The 24,416-nt window shown below is 34.6% G+C and overlaps 1 protein-coding gene across 1 annotated transcript in view; it reads left to right on the top strand.

The window, feature by feature from the left end:
- Positions 1-883: 883 nt before the first annotated feature.
- The window catches only part of GLIPR1L1 (GLIPR1 like 1), a 34,907-nt gene continuing 11,374 nt past the window's right edge, over positions 884-24,416 (top strand). Inside the window, 3 exon segments of the mRNA XM_073900640.1 lie at positions 884-1,085; positions 18,357-18,600; positions 21,748-21,860. Coding sequence (XP_073756741.1) covers positions 907-1,085; positions 18,357-18,600; positions 21,748-21,860 — 536 coding nt within the window. The 5' untranslated portion in view covers positions 884-906.

Genomic DNA, 24,416 nt, shown 5'->3' with positions numbered 1-24,416 from the left:
ACAGAAATACTGGAAAATGTCATTTAATGTCACACAAAAAAAAATGCTGGTTTGTTATTAAATAACAACTGATATAATGGATTTAAAATATTAAGCCAAATGAAGTTGGTTTATATTGCAATGTAGGTAAAATAAGATCAAATGTACTCTGCCTTAGTCTTTAGAATGCCCACTAAAGCTATCCTTTCTCAGACATTTACTAGTAACCAAACCATAGGTTTGTTCCAAACTCAAATATCAAGTATGAGATTTTGTCTAGAGGAACTACTTGGCTACACCTCTCTATTTTTATCTTTCTAGGCAGTCTGTCTCCAAATGAGAAAACAAACACAAATTATTAAGTGCTCCGCAAAACAATTAATCACAGTATGTGGAGTATACAAAATGCCTATTCTTGCTTTAGTACCAATTTCTGGAGATATGGGCAGTATAATGCTGCAGTTTATTTAAAACAATGAAACTATATATGAAAGCTGAGTATGTGTAACTAATATATAGAGTTTTGTACAGGCCTGGTTCGTTTTCAGCATTTAATACATGTTGCCTTTTTACATAACACTGTGCCGCCTATTTGTTGTGATCTGGATTGCAATTCAGGGTCCCCCCGAAGTGATTCTGGGTTGGGTCCGCAGAAAGCGCCCTGGATGGTTAAAACCCTGCACCAGACAGTGACTCAGGCTTTTCTCCTGTAGCCCAGGGCTTTGTGATGGGCTAATCCTGCTGTTTGTCTTGCCTCAGGCCCTGGCCCTGCCCTCTGGGGCCCAGCCTGCTGAGCATCCCCAACGCTGAGCTCAAGCTTGTGTGGGAGGATGGAGCCAGCAGAGAGCGTGGTCCCCAGGGGCCAAGTAAGTTGGCTGACAGAACCGTTACTGGTCCACGAAGTCAGAGCATACTCTGCATCCCGCCATGGTTCTGAGGAAAAAACTGAGTTGCTTATGGACGTTAGGTCTCTGTCTGGTAGCCAGTAAATCGTCTACTAAAGTCCCCTCTATCGAAGACCGGACTTTTAAAGACCAGTGCGTCAAGGCGCATAACGAAATGCATAGCAAAGTCTGGCCCCCCGCGGCTGACACGAAATACATGCTGAGAAAGAACCGGCTGGGATCTGATTTCTCTGGTTCATCCTAAGGTATCTGGGAGCTAAATCTGATAGACTCATTTGTATAAATTCAATCTGGACTTTCAGCATGCAGTTAAGAATCACGCCTTAGCCAGGCTATCCTCCAGGGTAGTGATAGGAGTGGACGAAAAAGGAAAACTTGAAGCTGTATCTTGCCAAGGCTTAGCTCCCTTTGGCGGGGGGGGGGGGGGGGGGGGGGGGGGGGGGGGGAAAAAAGAGGGGGGGGGGGGGGTGGGTCCAGAAGGGCGGTGTTTGGGAGTTGCTTGGTCTTCATCACTAAGACGTGATAAATGTACTTCGCAACATCTCACAGCTTTCCCCACTCTGCCCCCATATTTGGGCTAGCACTTCCCAAAACGCACAACCAAGGTATTTCATATAAAAGAAATAGCACAATGATGGAGATTCTCTTGTCCTCTTAGCTTTTACATTTTATGAACTCAAGGTTGAAACAGTACTACATGTGTAGTATTCATTTTTAAGAATGTTCTACAAGGAAGTAAATAATGAAATCAACATTTGAATAATATCAGATTGTCATTTCCATGAAAAATAATAAATATGTGAAGTTTAATTCCAAAAACATTGAACTGATGGCGTCTTTTGCAGACTTCCATCATATAGACATTAAGGCAAAAAGTATTCTACTGAAGAATGAGCATAAAATGGATTATCAAAAATTTATAGATAATAAAAATTTATATGTAAGAATTTATAGTTTTTAAATAAATGCTTGACGATAAATTTTATCACTAGAAATTTCCCTTGCATTTTTTCTTGCATGCAGATATATCATTATGAAATTATGAATATAAATGTTGACAACATAGTTTTGCTTATGTGCTATGCAGATGTAGCTACATTGTAAAACATATCTATTCCAGCTTTCTTCCTTTCCATCCAACAGAAAATAAAATGAAAGTATTACAAAATCACAATTCAGGCACTAAAGTTCAAAACTGCACTATTCTATATGGGAAAGCATTTTTTGAGGGAGGAGAGGTTTCAACAATGTTTGGGAAACACTGGATTAAACAAAAATAAACTGATCTCTTTAATGCAGAATTGTTAAAATAGTTTAATATATTTTATGTATTTTAATCTCCAATAGGTTAAGGTGGTCAATGACGTGGATTTGCTATACAGCATTTCCTCCATACTTATTTGAATATCTTTTTTAAGGACTATCTTATGTCACTAAAATGCTATTTAAATATATATACACATATATTTGTGTATATATGTAAATATATACATCCTATAAATATATATATGTATGCATATACATATGCAAACATATGTAAATATACACCCATTGTATATAAACACCTGTATATGCTATGTTCTCCAAAGGAAGCAATAAAAGGACATACATAATATTAATTTAAATTTAAATAGCTAGCCGAAGGAGAGTGAAGAAAAGACTAGGGTGGAGAAGACATGGAAACAAGCCTTCTTTGCATTTACCTTGTTTTATAGTTTTGAGTTTGTAAACGTGCAGAAGCTTTTGTTATTTTGCCCTTTACATTTTCTGGTGCTCTTCATTTCTTTGTGCAGATCCATATTTCCACCTAGTATCATTTTCCTTTTGCCTAAATGACATTAACATTTCTTATACTTTGGTCTGTTGATTTTAATCTTATCAATTTTTTATATTATAAAAGTCTTTGTTTCTCCTTAATCTTTTCCCTATCATGCAATTTTATTAACTATATTTTTTCCAGTTGAACTGAGAAATAATTGACATACATCACAGTATATATTTAAGGCATACAGCATGAGGGTTTGCTTTATATGTATTGTGAAATGATTGCCACAATAGGTTCAGGTAACGTCCACCTTCTCATATTGATACAATTACCAAAAAAAAGAATGAAAAAAAGGATAAAAATTTCTCCTTGTGATGAGAACTCCTAGGATATACTCTCTTAACAACTTTCCTATATATCATACAGCAGTGTTAATCATAATCATCATTGATGTGATGTGGGCCAAGAGGGAATGATCAAGAAAGAAACCTTGAAATGTTTTCGGTGCAAAAAGGGGTTTTTATTAAAGCTCAGGGCCAGGACCCATGGGCAGAAAAAGCTGCACTGGGATTGTGAGGAGCAATTGATTATATACTTTTAAGTTGGGGGAGGGGGTTAAAGACAAAGGAAGTTTCGGAAAGGGTTTGCATATGTTAAAGAGGACTTACAGGATCCTGGAGGTCTAGCTATTGTCAAGCTAAGGTTACTTTTTGCCTCTATCAAAGCATTAACATTAAAACAGTTGTGAGTGGGGCAGCTGGGTGGCACAGTCAGTTAAGCGTTTAAGCGGTAAGCGTCTGCCTTCTGCCTTAGGCTCAGGTCATGGATCTCAGGGTCCTGGGATTGAGATTGAGCCCGGGTAGTGGCTCCCTCTTGAGTGGGGAGCCTGCTTCTGCCTCTTCCTCTGTTCCTCCCCCAGCTTGGGCTCTCTCTCTCTCAAATAAGTAAAATCTTTAAAATAAATAAATAAATAAACAGTTGTTTATTGAGGAATCTCCTACTCTGCCTGTCTCAGTGGGCTGCAGGTTGTAAGGAAATTTAATTTTATCCACACTTCTTTTGCTTTCATTCTCCTCATCAATCATGTTGTACATTAATTTAATTTTATCCATATTTCTTTTGCTTTCATTCTCCTCATCAATCATGTTGTACATTAAATGGATAGTACTTTTTTGTCTTATAACTGGAAATTTGTATCTTTGGACACCTCTTGATCTCCTTAATTTTTGCTAGATATTATTGCTGTGTGTGGAATTCTAAATTGAACCTTAGAGATGTTACCGCACTGTCTTCTATCTTCTCCTACGTTATTTGTGATGAGAAATCTGCTGGATCATTTTCTTGGTTCCCATGTATATCATATGCATTTTTCCTTTGGTGGCTTTTAAGAATTTCTCTTTATCCTTGGTTTTGAGCAATCTGATGTGCCCTGGTATTACATTGTTCATGTTTCCTGGGATTCATTGAACTTTTGGGATCTGCATATTTTAATCAAAAGAGAAAAATCTGAGCCATTGTCTACTAAAATATTAGAGACTCCAGTTACACGTACATTATACCATTTGAAGTTTCCCACAGTTCACTGATGCGCCTTTAATTATTTTTTTTTTTCTCAGTCTTGCTTTGTCTACTAATTTTAACATCTGGGTCAGTCCTGGTTTGATTTTCATTGATTGATTTTTCTCCTCATTTGGAGTTGCATTTTCTTGCATCTTTGTATGCAGATAATTTCTTATCAGATGCCAGATACTGCTAATTTTACTTTGTTGGGTGATGGTTATTTTTGTATTTCTATAAATATTCTGGACTTTTTTCCTGTCATGCATTCATGTTACCTGGCATTTTGATCCATTTGAGTCTTGTTTTTAAGATTTGTTGGGCAGGAAAAAAACAATGGTTTAGGCTAGTGATAAATATCTCCCACAACTAAGCCAAGATCCTTCTGAGTACTCTATACAATTCCCAAGATTATGAGGTTTTCCAGTCTGGCTAGTGAGAAGAGGCACTATTCCCAGGACTGAGTGAGCATTAGGTAATATTTCTCTTACCTTTTTGAGTGATTCATTCCCTGACTTTGGGTAGGTTCCTCATATACATGTGCTAATCAATACTCTACTAAATACTCAAGCAGGACCCTCTGAACATCTTTGGAATTCTCTCTCCATGCAGGTCTCTCTTTCCTGGTACTTCTTTATGGCCTGAAAATTCTCTCAAGGCAGTAAGCTGAGGATTACCTTGTTAGTTTCCCACTCTCAGGGAGCACTGGCCTTTTTTGCCTCTTGTTGTGTGTGCTGACACCTGCTTTTTCACATATTTTTTTTCAAGTGGCAAGGTAAATCTGGTCCCGCTACTCCAACTTGGCCAGAAGCGGAAGTGCTAACTGTTGGCTGAGTCTTCAACAGGATTCTCTTGTCTTTCACTATTGATCATCCAGGAAAACTAAGCACCTCATTTCTCATGTCAATTTCTATATTTATCAGGGGCACCCGGCTGGCCCAGTTGGTAGAGCATGTGGCTCTTGATCTTGGGGTCATGAGTTCAAGCCCCACATTGAGTATAGAGATTATTACTTAAACTTAAAAAAACTCTATATTTATCAGAAAATGGTAGACTATGATGCTGTGTTAACAAAGAAACCCTGAAAGCTTTCAGGCCTTTTTTTTTCCCCCACTTTTTTATTGATATATAACATTGTATTAAAGTGTACAACATGATTTGATATATGTATATATGGTGAAATGATTACCACAAGTTTAGTTAACGCCCATCACCTCACATAATTCTTTTCCTTAGGATGAGAATGTTTAAGATTAATTGCTTAGCAACTTTCAAATATACAATACAGTATGGTTAGGTATAGTCACATCATCATGCTTTATTGTACATCCCCAGAACTTATTTGCCTTAAACCTGGAAGTTTGCACCTTTTGACCTCCTTCACCAATTTCATCCACTCCCATCTCCAGCAACCACCAATCTGTGCTTTGTATCTATGAGTTTGTTTTAGATTCCACATATACGTGAGATCATGCAGTATTTGTCTTTCACTATCTGACTCATTTCACTTAGCATAATTCTTTAAACAACATAAGTTTAGTATCTCCCTCACACAAAGTCCAATACTGGTTGGACCATTCTCCACATCACCTCTTCTTCGTGCAATGCCATAGGCTGTTTACATCTTGGTTCCATCATGCCAACACATGTTTTTCAGAGTCACCATTGAGAAAGCTAGAAGATTGTATAGGTATTTGTATAATCAGAGCTGAAGGTGATATATGTCATTCCGACTCATCCGTCTGGCCAGAATTAGTCTGGTAACCCTAACCTGCTTGCATTAAATGTCTCAAGCACAGACTGCTTTTATGGTTATCAGGTATTTATTGATTGATTGATTCATTCATTCATTCATTTATTCATTCATTCTTTATTCCTTCCCTCCCATAAATAGAACAATTCAAGGCCTCCTCCAAAGGATAAAGCCCAATATCTTGTTCAGTTACTGAAGAAGAGTCTTAATATCTCTGAGTGGTATGCAACAACCCAACAAGGTTGGTTGTGGATACTCTTGGCCTAGCAACTGTGTCTGTCCTCCACACAAACAATATTCAATGGCAGCACAAGACAAGACAACCATAACAAATACTTCTATTCAGAAAGTGGAAGAATGGGAGCCACACAGTAAGTCATTGGTTCGGAATGATTCTGCAATCTTTAGATAGGAAATAGTACTATACTGGGGGCCAGAAAAGTTTTTTTGATTGGAGGAGGTAGGAGTTCCCTAGTCCATAATTTTCTGTGATACCTATCTTCTCCCTCTAAAATGTTCTTCCTTATCTGTCATCCTCCTTGGCCAACTTGAACTGGGTATTGGGAAATATGCCATCTTTGAGCCATAGCCTTCTCAGACTGCTTTCTGCCCATGGAAGTTTAAAGTCCAATGGTCATTTAAATATCCAACATTCACAGGCTTTTTTCATAATAGGTTTCCAATATCTTTGGAAATACATCTGTCTCAAAAGCTCTGAAGGTCTTTGAGCTGTATGCCTCCAGTCAATTCCAAATACCAATACCCACTCTTAAAGTACCAGTTAGGGAAATTTTCAAGTCTTTTCTTTGTTTTCTCACTGTGGTGTTTTTCTTGTTCATCTTAATGCCAGTTTTCTTGAAATGTGAGTTTTGGGGAAATGGATACACCCTAATCTGTTCATTTGCTGAGGCACTTTTTAATCAATTAAAAGGATTTCCTTAGAGTTATATACTTTATCTCTTTGTCCTGAGCTTTTCTAATCACATGAAAGTTTTAGGACATGTCTCTCAAAGGCTTTTTAACATCTCATATCTTATTATATGCTAAATAGAAGCAGTGTCTTTTCCATGCCTCAAAAGCCCCACATTTTTTTTTTAAGATTTTATTTATTTATTTGAGTGGGAGGGAGAGAGCACAAGCAGGGGGAGCAGCAGAGGCAGAGGGAGAAGCAGACTCCCTGCCAAGCAGGGAGTCTGATGCAGGGCTCTATTCCAGGACCCTGGGATCATGACCTGAGCCGAAGGCAGACGCTTAACCGACTGAGCCACCCACGTGCCCCAAAAGCCCTACATTTCTTGATTCTAGCTTTTATTTCTGCTTCCAAGCTGGCCAGTTATTTTACTCCTAAAATAATCTTTTTGAACACACACTACAACCAACAAACACTATTGCTCTCTTTTCCAATTTCTGCTTTAGAGCTTCAAGTTCAGTGAACTCATGGTCTCCCTCCTGTGTTATAGATCACATTTTTTCAGATGCTTTTGCCCTGAATCATGTGGATTCCTGCCCCTGACATAAGTTTCCTCACTGTTTGCCAGCTAACTATTAAATTCCCCACATGATTCAGGCAAGCTTACCATCATCTGTGGGCTAAAGGAAGAATAAAAATGGAAGCCTACAGTCTCATTGCTTGCTCGTAATTAAATCTTTATTTAGTAAAGACTGTGTGGTTTCAGGGATTTCACCTAACTTGTTCAGATCTGGATTTGATCAGAATAATTTTGTTCATTTTCATTGATGTTATCAGTAACTAAATTTTCATTTCTTCTGAAATAATTGAAACTCTATTAAAATTAAAGGCAAAGTTATAATGGATGAATAAAAATTTTACATATTTAAAAATGTTTTTTGAAAATATAAGTCTTCTTGTATATTTTTATAAACATAAAATTATTCACCATTCTGGTGTTCATGTCCATCTAGTGGTCATTTTATAATACACCATGTTGGGGAGGGGGGTATCATATGTGATGTCCTATAAAATCTGGGCCTAGAGCAGGGATCCTTCTTACCTAGGTCTCAGGGTGGTTTGAGTTTAGATTTTTATTATGTCTTCACTCTACTTCTAGCAGTAAGTTTTACGAGGCTAGGCTAGGCTGTGGTATAAAATAAACCCTGAAATGTCAGTGGCTTAATAAAATTTATTTTTTTACTGGCACAGGTTGTAGAGAAGGTGAGTCAGGATTCAACCTCTCTTGGGAGTACAAGGGGGAGCCCCCTAACCCAGCTAGCACAATGACAGGCAATATGACGAGTTCCCAAAGTCTTTCATTGGATAATTGCTTTACCAATGTAAAGAATAAATACCTACTGATTTCTTGCTATTCTAAAATAAGAGGTTTAGCATCATTTTATTTTCTTCTCATTTCTTCCCCGTATTTTTGTTGAATTAATATGACTTTTATATTCAGATTGCTGTTCCTCTTAATTGCAAATGTTTGTTATGCTAGAAGTGACACAAATAAATTTTAATATAGCAAGTGTTGGTGAGGTTATAGAGAAATTGGAACTATTGTACACTGTTGGTGGGTATTTAAAATTGTGCTGCAGCTATGGAAAACAATATGGAGATTACTCAAGAAATTACACTAGAACTACCATAAGATCCAGAAATCAGGATCTTGAAGAGGTATCTATACTTCCATGTTCACTGCAGCACTATACACAATTGCCAAGATATAGAAACAATCCAAGGATCTATCAACAGATGAATGGGAAAGGAAAATGTGGTATATACATGCAACGGGATATTATTTAGCCTTAAGAAAAGAAGGAAATCTTGTCATCCGTGAAATAAGTCAGTCACAGAAGGACAGATGCTGCTTCATGATTCCACATTTGAGGTATCTAAAATAGTCAAACTCATAGAAGCAGAAAATACAATAGTGGTTGTCAGGGGCTGGGAGGTGAGGCAGTGGGGGGGGGATTGGGGAATTGTTATTCAGAGTTTCAGTTATGTTAGATGAATAAGTTCTAGAGATCTGCCATATAGCACAGTGCCTATAGTTAACAATATGGTATGGGGCACTTCAAAATTTGTGCAGAACGTAGATCTCATGTTAAATATTCTTACCACAAAAACAAACAACACCAAAGGGACATAAGGAAATTCCAGGAGGTGTTGGTCATGTCTATTACCTGGATTATGGTGATGGTATCATGGGCATTTGCATATGTCGAAACTCATCAAATTATACACATTAAATATGTAAAGTTTTTTCTATATCAATGATACATCAATAAATCTGATTTTTTTCAGTATTATTTTAGTTATTTGCATCATTTATTATAATCCTTTCAGGAATTTTTAACATTGACCGTTATACTATTTTTATTACTCATTATCATTCTTTTTATATTATCCATATATAGCATAAATTCTGCAGTAGTGTACTGACATATCCCAGCATCCTCCTGCCCTCAACCCTATGCACAATATACTGTTTCTTGTCACAGCACAAGTAGAAGCATCATGATTATATAAACGTATTTATTTAAATATAGTGTGGAAACTCTCCATCACATGAAACTATTACAATTCTCTTTGTTTTTAGTTTATATTTTGAAGAATTTCTTAGTAGGTTTTCTTATTTCTCCTTGTGTAGAGGAGTTTCAGTGATATGGATGTAATTAATAATATAAGGACTTTTAATCAGAAGAGCTTGCAGAGTGTATTAGAGTTTAGGTTAGGCAGAAGACAGGTGATTGGGCTTTTTAAAATTTATGTCTATAAGCATGTCAAATTCTTCTGTTTACATGTTAAGGCAGAATATTACTCAATAAAATTTTTCCTGAACAGCTAGAGACTTAATAACAATTGTTAGGTGAAAGCATTGCCAGATCTAAGGAGACATTAAAATATTTTTTCTAGAAAGATGTTTAATTACATTATTCAATCAGGGGAAAAAATGAGCTTTATAGAGTCCCTGGGATTCTAAAATGCAAATAGATTTTTTTAGTTATACATACATCTAGATAATTATAATTTATCCATATTATGTGTGTTTGAACTGGCTTGAAATACATGTTTTAAATGCATATAATTCCTTACCCATCAGATATTAATTCCTACTCTTTCAAAGCCATTGTGTTCACCATTTGTATATTAAGCCTAAGTCTTAATTAGAATGAGAGAGTAATTTTCTCTTGTACCATACTTTTGATAGGGGATGATTTGGTCCAAGTTATTCTACGTTAGAACTGTGGGGGTTTTTTTGTGTGTGTGTTTTTTTCTTATTATGTTATGTTAGTCACAATACAGTACCTTATTAGTTTTTGATGTAGTGTTTCATGATTCATTATTTGCGTATAACACCCAGTGTTCATTACAACACGTGCCTTCCTTAATACCCATCATTGGGCTAACCCATCCCCCCACTCCCTTCCCCATTAGAACTATGTTTTAACTAATATATATATTTTTAATATATACCAGATTTAGGGGCACCTGGGTGACTCAGTCGGTTAAGTATCTGACTCGGTTTTAGCTCAGGTCATGATCTCAGGGCTGTGTGATGGAGCCCTGCACTGGGCTTCAACCTGAACATGGAGTCAGCGTGAGACTCTCTCCCTCTGCCTCCCCCTCCGGTCTTCCCCCTACTTGAGTGCTCTCTTTCTCTCTCAAATAAATAAATAAATAAAATCTTAACAAATAAAAAATTATATACCAAATTTAAGCTGGTCTTTTTTTTTTTTTTTGCTTTTAAAATGAAAAAACCTCCCAATGATTCAGGCAAAAACCTAGGATTCTCAAAGGTGTTAAGAGGAGGTAACACCTCCAGAGTCTATAGCTAAACTGAAATATCTTGGAAAAGGAATGAATTGCATAAAAGCTATAGCTAGGAATATATTAAGTGAAAATGCCTGGCTTGAAGATATTTGTTTGCTATTGCTGATTTCTTGTTTGGTTCTGCAATTGTATCTGTCTTATAGTAACTGTGGAAAAAAAATGGATGTTCTATGTTTGTGGTATCTTACTTCTTCCAAGTATGTATAATTTTTGGTGAGGGGTGGTATATGAGAACTCATCACTTAGTCTATTCATTTTTTCAGAAGAGTAAATTATGAATCATCCTCTAGGACCTGCTGAAGTCTCTCTTGGCTACTGTAAACAAACTTTTCATGTAACTATTTTTGTAGTTTGAAGGAATATGAGTGATTAAAATATCAAAAAATATAAGTAGTTAACCAATGAAATTAGTAGTATGAATTTCAATCTACAATTTAAAATGGAAATGAAATGTCATTTATTTATTTCCATTAAATCATCCTAATTGTAATTTTTAGTCCTCACATTGATAAGGGTATTAAAAATGTAATCTTAAACATTTTAAGGACTCCTTTCTCCCCTTATTATACAAAAAAACCTTGTGTCTTTGTTCCAAAAGATAGGGGAATCATTTTAATAGTCAGTCAATAATCATTACTATCCTTCCAAACTAGTCACCATCGGGATGCCACTATCACTATCCTTCCAGGTTTGAACATGATCCCAGGATAGTTCTATGACACAGAAATCTTGATGGAGGCTGGGAGAACTATGTTGATAGTCTACTTTCCTAGGCTACCATCCTACTATTCCCTTTGAAATCTTGCTGTATGCTCAAGGCTATGATTCTAATACTGGTAGTAGCCTTTATTTTTAGCTACTTAAGCTTTCTGCAATGCCCACAATTCTTGAGGCAAGGAATTACAGAGAATCTATCTACCTGCTGGGAATGTCTTTTTTGGAGTTATGGAGATAGAAATGGGATGTACAACGCACAAAAAATTTAAGAAATCATCTTCCTGACATGAGTAGATCCATTTGCACTATCCCTCCCATTAAGTATAGATAAAAACCTCAGATATTACATATAAGACAAATATTAGAAGACTCTTAAAGTTGTAAAGAAAAAAAGCAGACAAAGTAGCTAAAGACTCCAAGACTCAAGGAATGACACAGGGTGAGTTCCATGTATTTCCTTTTTGACTCCTGTATATCCTGGACTAAGTATGAAAGAAGCCTAAAACCCAGAAATACCAACAGGTACAGAAAATAAACCCTCAAGAAAAGACTGCTCTCTCTTGACAAAGAAAAAGGCAGTCTAGTAAGGAAGAAACGTTTTTTTAAAAAAAAAAAACAATAACCATCTTATTCTGGACAAGTAACAGTGGCGGTGAGGAAGGGAAGCAACAACATTTTTATCTTTTTTAACAAAGGCTAAGTGGAGAGCCTAAACTATCATCCTTGACTGATGCTAGTAAACCACCCCTCTTACCTCCTCTCTACCAATGTCGTGTCAGAGGAGGCTAAGTGAGGAAGCTTCTAGCCCTCATGAGGCAGTAATATGGTGCCCTTTCCCTTCTCAGCCAGGGGTATCAGAAGAAGCCAATCATGGAACTTGGATTTTTACTACCACCCAGCAGTAATGAAGTGGCCCTCATAACAACCTCCCCATGGTATCAGTGGAGGCCATGTCAGGACTTCCAGTGCCACAAGGTATTGAGATACCCCTTCCTCTCCTTTGGTATTGGCAGAGGCCAAGTAGGGAGCTTAGATTTTCATCCCACCTGGTGATAAAAAGGCAATCCTTACTATCCCAGTGGGATGATGATGTCAGCAAAAGCAAAAGGGGAACCTAGATGTCCATCTCCTTCCAGTAGCAACAAGGTATCCCACATGGATAGTATGAGTGGGAAGCCTAGACTCTCATCCACCAATCAAGTGATAAAGAGGCAGTATTCCTTTTCCCCCACTGGAACAGTGTTAGTGAAGTTCTCCTAAAACAGGAGGATTAAATAAAATCTAGAGTCTCATAACATAAAATTCAAAATATCAAGCATGCAATGAAAAATCACTTATCCTACCAAGAACCAGAAAAATCTCCACATGAATGAGAAAACACAACAGATGCCAACACCCAGATGACACAGATATTAGAATTATCTGACAAAAGTTTTAAAGGACTCATCATAAAAATGCTTCAAAGATCACTTATAAAAATGCTTAAAACAAATGAAAAAGTAGAAAAGTCTCAGCAAAGAAATGGAAGTTACAAAGAAGATTTAAATGGACATTATATACCTGAAAAATATAATAACCAAAATAAAAAATTCACTGGATGGAGGTGCCTGACTGGCTCAGTCAGTAGAGCATGAGACTCTTAATCTTGGGGTCATGATGTTGAGCTCCATGTTGGGAGTGAGATTACTTTAAAAAAAAAAAACCTCACTGGATGGGCTCAATAGCTGAATGAATATGACAAAAGAAAAAATGAGTAAACCTGAAAATAGAACAATAGAAATTACCAAATCTGAACAACAGAGAGAAAATGGACCAAAGACAAAAAAATAAACAGATCATCAGGAATCTATACAGCAAGAACAAAATATCTATTCATGTCACTGGAGTCCCAGAAGGAATGGAGAAAGATGGGGAGGGGCAGAAAAAATATCCTAAAAAATAGTGGCTGAGAACTTCCAAAATTTGGGTAAAAACATGCACAATAAATCTGAGTGAAGCCCATATATGATGAACCCAAAGAAATTCATGCCAAGATACATCATAATCAAACTTCAGAAAATTTAAGATAAGGAAAAAAATTTAAAAGCAGTGGGGAAAAAAAACAATGCATTACCTTAAGGAAAACAACAATTTCAATGTCATCAAATTTCTCATCCAAATCCACAGAAGCCCAAAGGAAGTGGTACAACATTTTCAATTTCAAAGAATAGTCAACCAAGAATCCTACCCAAAGAAAATATACTTCAGGAATTAAGATGAAATTAAGGAGCACTGGGTGTTATATGCAAACAATGAATCATGGACCACTACATCAAAAACCAGTGATGTACAGTATGGTGATTAACATAACATAATAAAATGGTGATTAACATAATATAATAAAATTAAATGAAAACAAACAAACAAACAAAAAACACTCTCAGATTCAGGAGAACTAAAATAATTTGTCAGAAGCAGACCCATTCTAAAAGAATAGCTAAGAAAAGTTCTTCAAACACTAAGACAATGATGAAACAAGACTCTCAGAATATCAGGGATGAAGAAAAAACAAGGCAAAAGGTAAAAATATGAGTAAATACAACAAAGTATCCTTCCATTATGTTTCCTAATTATGTTTGACAGTTAAAGCAAATTTTATAATATTGTTTGATATGGTTCTTAATATATATAGAAAAAATATTTAAGATAATTATATTATTGGTGGAGTGAGTGGTAAAGAACATAAATGGAAGCAATATTTCTATACTTCAGTCAAGCTGGTAAAATGCAGACCCCAGTAGTTTGTGACAAGTTACATAAATTATGTAATATCTATAGCAACCACTAAAACATATATATATGTATATATATATATATATATACATACTAAAAAACACTATGGATAAATCAAAGTGCAATTCTAAATAATGTTCAAGTAGCTCACAGGAAAGCAGGAAAAGTGAAACAGGAATGAAAAACAAAGGGATAATTAAAAATAAACAATAAAATGGTAGGATTATGCTTTAACTTATCAATAAGAACAGTAAATGTAAATGGTATAAATACATCAATTAAAAACCAGAGAATATCAGAATGAATTTAAAAAAAATCATGAGCCAACAATATGCTATTACCAAGAAACTCACTTCAAATATAATGATATAGATAGATTGAAAGTAAAAGGTTGGAGAAAGACATGTCATACGAAGGTTAATCAAAAGAAAGCAGGAGTGACTTTATTAATATCAGATAGAGTAGATTTCACAGCAAAGAAATACACCAGAGAACAAAATTACATAATGATACAACAATCAATCCATCAAAGAAATTTTAATAAAAAATTTGTGTGCTCCAAACAACAGACCTTTAGAATATAGGAAGGAAAACCAATAGAACTGAAAAAAGAAATAGAAAAGTTCTCAATTACATTTGGAAAATTTCAACACTCTGCTCAAAAGGAAGACAGAAAATCAGCAAGGATGTAGAAGAACTTAATACCATTAACCAACTAGGATCTAACTACATTTATAGAACACTCCACTCAACAACTAAGTAATACACATTCTTTTGAAGTGCCTGTGGAACATTAACCAAGATTGACCATATCCTGAACCATAAAATGAAAACAACAAATTTAAGACAACTGAAATTATATAGAGTATGTTATTAGAACACAATGAAATCAAACCAGAAATCTATAGCACAAAGGTAATAAATTCTTTAAACACTTGGAAATTAAACACACTTATAAATAATCCATGGGTCAAAGAGGAAATCTCAAGGAAAATTTCAAAATACATACTGAAAATACAATATATCAAAACCTATGGAATACAGCCATAGCAGTGCTGAGAGGGAAATGTACAGCACTAAATGGCTACATTACAAAGGGGAAAGCTCTTAAATAATCTAAATTCTATCTAAAGAAACAAGAAAAAAGCAAAATAAACATGCAGAAGGAAGAAAATAATGGAAGAGGAGAAATCAATGTAAGTTGCAAATTAAAATGACAGGAAAAAAATCAGTGGAATATAAAGCTGATCCTTTGAAAAGATTAAATAAAAAAGATAATGGCACAAATAACCAATATCAGGAATGAATCAGGCATACTATTACAGATCCTTCGGGTGTATACTATGAACAACTCTACAGATTTTTGATATTCATAAGCAAAAGAAAAAACAAAAATTTTTGACCTAAACTTTACATATTATACAAAAATTAGAACAAATGTAAAACACAAAACTATAAAACTTTCAGAAGGAAAAGTGGAGAAAAGCCTCAGGATCTACAGCTATTGAGGCTTCCTAATATGGCAGATTACTTTGATTATACATGACACCAAGACTGCAAGTTAAAAAAAGTCAGTAAGTTAAACCTCATCAAAATTAAAAACTTTTGCTCTTTAAAATACCTTGTTAATACATAAAAAGACAAGCTACAGAATAGCAGAAAATATACACAAACCACTTATCTCACAAAGAACTGCTGTCTAGAATATATATAAAGAATTCCTAAAACTCAACAGTAAAAAAAAAAAAAAAAAGTCAATTAGAAAACGAACAAGGAACTGAAGAGATATTTCACTACAAGGACACACAAATGGAAAATATGTTCAACACATTAGCCATTGGGAAATACAAATTAAAACCACAATGTGGTATTACTACACACCAATTTGAAAAACTATAATAAAAAAACAGTGACAACATCAAATACTCAAGAGGATGTAGAAAAACTATATCTGTCATACTTTGCTGGTGGGAATGTAAAATCTAAAATGTTGCAGCCACTCTAGAAAATAGTTTGGTCTTTTATTCTAAAAAAACACATGTACACTTACCATATGACCCAACAATTGCCTTCTTAGGGCACTTTTTCTTTTCCTTTTTTCCCAGAAAAAGGAAAACTTAACTGCTACACAAAAACCTGTTCACACATGTTCATTGCAGCTTTATTTGTAATAACCCAAACTGGTAAACATCAAAATTTCCATCAGTAGGTGAAAGTTAAACAAACTGTGGTATATCCATACTGTGGAATACCACTCGCAATAAGAAGAAATAAACTATGGAACACATGGAACATTATGGACGGATCTCAAGGGAATTTTGCTGAGTGAAAAAAAAGCCAATATCAAAATGGTTACATATTGTGACTGTTTATATAACATTCTTGAAATGACAAAATTATAGAGATGGTGAACACGTTAGTGATAGTGATTAGATGGGGGAATGAGTGAGTATGACTTTAAAACATTAGTATGAGGAATCATTGTGATGATAGAACAGTTTGTTATGTATCTTGATCGTGGGGGTGATTTACTTGTGATAAAACTGCATAAAACTACACAAACACACACACACACACACACACAAATGAATGCATGTAAAACTACTGAAATCTTAAGGTCTGTTGATTGTACCAATGTCAATTTCTTCATTTTGATATTGTTTTATAGTTACCATAAAACATTATTGAGGGGGAACCAGGCATAGTTTGCGCAGGACATCTGTGTACTCTTTTTGTAACCTCTTGTGAATTTACAATTAATTTGAAATAAAAATATTTAAAAAAATCATCTTGCCAGGGGCTGGCTCAGTTGCCAGTGCATGTGGCTCTTGATCCTGGGGTTGTAAGTTCAAGCCCCACATTAGGCAGAGAGCTTACTTAAATTAAAAAAATCATCTTGCCAATAATACCTACATTAAGACGTTGCCACTCTTGTCAAAAACTGATTCTGGACTCTATCCTGTTTCATTGGGATCTTTGTCTATCCATATCTTATACCAATACTACAATGTCTTTATGTAGATTTATGATGTCTTGATATCTGGTACAGTAAGTCCTCTAGCCTTGTTTTACTTTTTAAAGATTGTCTTAGCTATTGTTGGCTCTTTGAATTTCCATATAAATTTTGAAATCAATTTCCACCAAAAAAAGCGCTACTTGGATTTTTTTAGAAATGGATTAAATATCAATATCCAATCCTTTATCTATATTAAATCTTCCCGTTCCTAAACATTTTACATATATCCATTTATTTGTCTTTACAAATTAATCTTAATGATGTTTTATAGCTTTTTTAGCGTAGAGATTTTTTTATATCATTTATTGGATTTATTTTTATATATTTATCTTTTAATTATTTGTTTCTGAAGTATATGTGGAAATACAATTTTGTATATTTTCCTGATATCTGGAAACTGATAATTACACTTTTTTCCTATAGTTTTGTTTGTGTATTCGTTTGAATTTTCTATGTACCCAGTCTTGTTATCTATGAGTAATGATAGATTCCAGTCATTATACATTTTATGTCTTTTTTCTTATGTATTTATAGCTCATATATTTTATTATGCCACCTAACTTCCTGTATTATTTACAGGAAATAATGAGACATCTTGTTTCATTTCCCATCTTGGGGGAAAGCTTTCAATATTTCACCATTATATCGATGCCTATTGTAGCATTTTTTGCTTGTTTTTTTGGTTTGGGTAGATATTCTTGATCAAATTAAGGAAATTCTATTCCTGGTGTGCTAAGAGGCATTTTCCCTTTTTACTTATAAATGGGTACTCATCTTTCACTTATCATATATTTGCATGACCCAAATTACTAGACTGTGAACTCTTGACTTACTTAAATCACATTCGAATATATTTGTTGAGTGCCTCTAGTGTACTAGGCCATCTGCAAGGTATTGGAAATTCAAAGATAAATTGCCATAGAGTGGGTACTAAATGTTTCTGAAGTAGGACTAAAAAAATGAATAACTGTAAACATAATACCAAAAAAAATCTGTATTTTATTAAAATAAATTTAAACAAAATTGGATTACAATCATTAGAATAGCTTTATTAATCCAAGCAAATATGCACGATTCAATTTAAATTATTTTATCTTTCAGACTTGGGATGATGGTTTAGCGAAGGTTGCTAAAGCATGGGCAAACAAGTGCAGATTCGAACACAACTCCTGTTTATCAATATCATACAGATGCCATCCAACTTTTCAATTTGTTGGAGGAAATATCTGGTTAGGTGAATTAAGCATATTTTCACCAAAATTTGCTATTGTTCCTTGGTTTAATGAAACTGAATTTTATGATTATAATACCCTACTATGTTCCAAAGCTTGTGGCCATTATACACAGGTAAATATTTGACATTTTGTTGATTAGTTCTTATTTATGCACATTTCTATCAAAAGACAACTTTTTTACCATTTTATTTTGAGTTTCTTTTGAGTATCTAAAAAACACACCTTCATTTGGAAGATATTTATACTGGGAATAGAACTCTATGTACTGGAATTTTTTGTTTGTTTCTTTTGTTTGTTTTTCTGGACTTTAAAAATCTTACTCCACTGTCATCTCACTTGCATTGTTTCCAACAAGAAATCTACTATGATCTTTTCTTTATTCCTTTGTGCTTTATGTGTCTTTTTGCTCTGACTTTTACAATTCTTCCTTTATTACAGGTCCTGAGCAATTTCATAATAACGCACTGCAGTTTTTTCTGCTGCAATATAATGAGCTTCTTGGAACTGTATGTCTATAGTTTAAATCAAATTTTGAAAAACATTTGCCATTATTTCTTCAAATATTTCTGTCATTCTCGCTTGCTACTCCCTTCCAGAGTTGTTACTCATGTAGAAGGCCACTTGAAGTTTTCCACAGTTTAATGTTCTCTTCTCTCTTTTCCTGATTGTTTTCTTCTGTGATTAATTTCAGATAGTCTTATTGCTTTATCTTAAGTTCACTAATCAATCAATGACAGTATCTAGTATGTTTAATCTTTCATCTAGCTTTTTAATCATATGGGATACAGTTATAATCATTATTTTAATGTTTTCCCTCCTAATTCTAGCATCTAGGTTACTTCTGGGTTAGTTTCAATAGACTGATTTTCCCTCTTCATTATGGGTCAAATTTTCCTGTTTCTTATCATGCTGCTGGGTAAATTTATTATATTCCCAAATTTGTAAATTTTGCCTTGTTGAATACTGGGTTTATTTATATATCTCTAAATATTCTTGAACTGTCTTCTGGAATACAGTTACATTATCTGAAATTTTTAAAATTTTTTTGGTTCTTGCAAAGCAAGACTCTTGTGCATACTCTATCAATGCCCTAGAAATTGGTATTTTCCAGTGGCTAGTAGTAACAGGCTCTATTCCTGGCCCTGTTTAAGTCTTAGCATCTTTCCTCTAGTTTTTATAGTGGTTCTTTCCCAGGCCTCAGGTAGTTTCTTCACATACATGCTGATTAATGCTCTGCTGAACTGACCATGAGGACTTCCTGTAGATCTCTACAGTTGTATCACAGTGAGATTTTCACCTCCCCAGTACTATATTCTCTAAACTCCTGTATCCTTGGTTTCCCCAGACTCTCGGCTCTGCCTGTCAGTTGTGTGAATCCATCAAGCTTCTGCTGGTTTCCCAACTCCCAACCCTCCAGCCATGGCCTGGAAACTCTCCCAAAGCAATAATCTGGGACAATTGTACTGCCTGAATCCTTTCCCCTCAACTCGCAGAGGGCATTATCCTTTTCAAGATACTGATGTCCAGTATCTTGAAAAACTTTATTTCTCATTATTTTCCCAAGTATTCTGGTTATTTCGGTTGGAATTTTTGGTGAGAAGTGGAAGCCGCTTTTAAACTAAACCAATCCTAAAAATGGCACTGAACTCCTAGGAAGCTCCATAAGCAATAAAAAGGGCTAACTTTCTTCTCCGAACTCACTCATCTGTATAAGATGTATTAGTATATAGTGACTTAAAGCAAGTCATTTTTATCAGAGGAGCACTGAACAAAGAGATTAGCAGCTTCCATGTTCCCCTTCTATTCACTCATTGTCCAACAATAGGACACTGTAAGTCTGGAAACCCTTTTCAGGATAGATGTCTGCAAAGAATACGGTTTGGCTACTGCGGGGAAAATCAAAAGAATGGAGTCCAAATGTCAGGTGTACTGATAAAAAGCAGAATGTAATATCCCTAATATGGCATTAAGACGTTATAACTCACAGCCTTTATATAATCCTTTGTGTCTCTCTTTTGCTTCAAGTCAAAAGGAACCTGTTCCCAAATACTCCTTTTCCACTATCACTGCTACATCAGAATTGGAAGCTCACTCCACACTGGCTAATTTACACATATGCTTAAATAATTAGGAATGAGTGCATTCTTTCTACTTGTTCAGCAACTGTATCTTGCTTAATGTTCTAAACAAAATGAGCTAAAAATTTCCTGCATTTTATATTCATATTGAAGTTACAGCCAATGTTCATATTGTCACATCTAGTCCCTTTAATGAAAGCAATACATTTTAAACCTATATTTACTTTTACCATTCTCAAAGCCAAAACAGAATCGTAACTTAGATACATTAAGCAAATAGAATTTCATGGAATAGCCACATACTCATGAACCAAGTTTTTAAACATGAATTCTTAGAAAAAACGTATACTTGCAGTTGTATGGCTTATTAACTTTTGAAACATTCAAAAGGAAAAGGATCTTTTAAGGATCAAGCTTAATCTCATTTTATTAAGTAGGAAACCAGCTCAGAATTGCTGTCAGTCTCTAAAGCCACACACATGGTTAGAAGCAAAACTCATCTCTTACTTCTCTCTTACTCTTCTCTCATCTCTTACTATTACTAAAGAAATAGTAATCTTCTTCACTCTTTTCTCTCTCCCGTCTAGTTTTCCATAGGAGTCATCTTCCTTTTGATAACTTTGCTATTCTTTGCCACTAGACAAAAATAAACATACACCATCTCTGTGGCAGGCATCTTTTGCAGAAGACTCATTATGTTCTTAATCTCTATTCTTATCTGTCTCTTGTTTACTTAACAAAGGTAAGAATATGGTTCAGACCACAAAATTTAAAATGTGATCATAAATGAAGTAGAATTTTTCTGAGAAAAAGAAATAAAAGTTTATATTGTTTCCATTCATAGTCTGATTTTGATATCATTTATATGATATGCCCATAGAGAAAATGAAAATATATTTCATAAATCATCTAGAAAAATATAATTTTGTCTTTATGGTATATTCTCCTTTCGATTTATGAGAATTCACAGTGAGGAAAAACTAGTTAGATAGGCCTCAGGAAAGTAGCCTTAACAAAATAATTGTTTTAAAGTTAATATTAAAATTAAGAAAATAAACAGAGAGTAAATAGTTATATGCATTCATTTTTGGTAGCATGACAAAGATTATACCTGCTCCCATAATGCATTGTTTGCATAAAGTTGTTTTGCATATTTTATTTTAAAATTCCTTTCCTTATAGGTAGTTCGGGCCAATTCATATAAAGTTGGTTGTGCAGGGACAATGTGTCCTAAACTTGGAGAATTTGAAACTGCAATATTCGTATGCAGCTATGGACCTTCATAAGTTATTTTGCTATTTAAAATATTTTAAATTAAAATACATGTTAAGAATTGTTCCCAAAATAGAACCTTATACTAAAGAGGCAAATATATTTTTAATAAGTGGAAGTCTCGCTCTGTAGTGCTACTCAAGAAATAAAATAGAAGGTGGTGAGAGAACATTACCTTATGTAAAATACCTGTCATGAAATACTTAAACTTGAGAATGAAAATTATGGAAACTGTTTAAGTTAAAAAAAAGAGAATATAAATACATTGCTACAGTAATATCCAAATACATGGAATACAAAATAGGTTGGCAAATGCTTCTCTAATATGACATAACAGGATGAGTAAATGATTGAGAATGACAGTGAAATGCACATTCTTCTAAGAAAAGACTACCATAATTTTTAATTGCCTTGCTAATAATTGCATATATAAATGGAAATATAACATTAGCCTATGGGAGTCCCCAATAATGAAATTCTGGAACTCTAATCCCAATAGATCTGTACAAGGAAGAAGATAAAAATCATTTAGTAGTCCAACTCTTTTAACAACCAAATTTTTTTTTTTAAATGTATAAAAGATGAAAACACAGGCAAAGAATAAATATAAATAATTTGCAAAAAGGATCTGAGATGTGCCAAAATTGCCATGGAGAAGTACAAATGTGTATATCTCTGTATTTTCTTTGGTTGCCTCTCAATCAGAAACAAAAACAAGAATGACAAATACATAGCCTTAAAACCTCAAGCAAAGTACAATTTTCATAAACACCAGAGAAATTGCAGAACTACCGAACACTTATTTATTACCATCCAAAATAGAATATATAGGGAAAACAAACCCAAAAAAGATAAAAAGAGCATCAGTTATCTGTGAGATAAGTTTAGGCAGAATTGATATCCTGAACAAGGCAGGGCCAGAAAAATATTTTAAGAAATATAGCCCAAAACTTTCCAAGCTTAAGGAAAATTATAAACTCCCAGAACCAAAAAGGCTAACAAATCCCAAGTCACAAGAAACATGAAGAAAACTATACCAACTCACCTTATAATAAAACATTTCAAAACCAGTAATAAAGAGAAAATCTTAAAAGCAGTCAGAGAACTAAGACATGTTACATACAGAGGGACAAAGATAAGGATGACAGCAGATTCCTCAGTGGTAACAATGTCAGAGAGAAAACAGCAATATCTTTAAATACTGGAAGAAAAAAAATTGTCCCCTGGGAAATCTATATCTTTTGAAAATACATTTCAAAATTAAAAGATTTTATCAAACCACTGGAAATGGTAACTACATGAGTAATATAGTTTTTCTTATTATTTAATTCTGTTCCAAGGATAATTGTTTAATCAAAGATAATAGCAATGTATTGTGAGAGTTACGACTACATAAAATTAAAATATGTGCTAACTACAGCATAAAGGCTAAAAGAGAAAAATCTAAGTATATTAAGATTCTTCTACTCTGTTAAGTGCAGTAATTTAAATTGACTGTGACAGGTAAAAGATGCATACTGTAAGCTCCAACTACTTAAATAATAAAACCACTTACAGCAAAGGCATCAACAAAGCAGATAAAATTAGATTTAAAAAAAATATTCAGTTAATCCAAAGAAAGACAGAAAAAGAGGAAAAGGGGAACAAAGAACAGAGGAGATGAATGGAATAATTAAGATGATAACCTTAAACCTAACTATATCAATAATCACATCAGGGGTGCATGCATGGCTCAGTCAATTAAGCGACTGACTCTTGATTTCAGCTCAGGTCATGATCTCACGTTCATGAGATCAAGCCCCGCATTGAGCTCCACACGCAGCATGGAGTCTGCTTGAGATTCTCTGTCTCTTCCTCTCCTTCTGCCCCTTCCCCCCACACACATTCACTTTCTCTCTCTCTCTCAAAATAAATAAATAAAATCTTAAAAAAAATAATCACATCAAATTTAAATGATACAAACATCCAAAGAAAAGGCAGAAATTCCAAGATTGGATAAGAAATCAAGAACCAATTATATGCTGCCTACAAAAGCACATTTTATTTTTTTTATTTATTTTTTTGAAGATTTTATTTATTTATTTATTTGAGAGAGAGAATGAGAGAGAGAGAGAGAGCATGAGAGGGGGGAGGGTCAGAGGGAGAAGCAGACTCCCTGCTGAGCAGGGAGCCCGATGTGGGACTCGATTCCAGGACTCCAGGATCATGACCTGAGCTGAAGGCAGTCGCTTAACCAACTGAGCCACCCAGGCGCCCAGCACATTTTTTTTTTTTGAGATTTTATTTTTAACTAATCTCTACACCCAATGTGGGGCTCAAACGCACAACCCTGAGATCAAGTCACAAACTCCACTGACTGAGCCAGCCATGTGCCCCTACACAAACACACTTTAAATATAAAGACAGAAATAATGAAAAATCAACCACAAGAAAAAATATATAAAGAACATAAATAAATGGAGGTTAAATAACATGCTACTAGCCATCAAAAGGAATGAGATCTTGCCATTTGCAACGACGTGGATGGAACTGGAGGGTGTTATGCTGAGTGAAATAAGTCAATCAGAGAAAGACATGT

This window comes from Callorhinus ursinus, unplaced genomic scaffold (genome assembly GCF_003265705.2).
Source record: "Callorhinus ursinus isolate GAN/ISIS: 27379988/994484 unplaced genomic scaffold, GSC_fseal_2.0 scaffold14, whole genome shotgun sequence".
Classification (NCBI taxonomy): Eukaryota; Metazoa; Chordata; class Mammalia; order Carnivora; family Otariidae; genus Callorhinus; species Callorhinus ursinus.
This window is presented reverse-complemented; position numbering and strand designations above follow the sequence as displayed.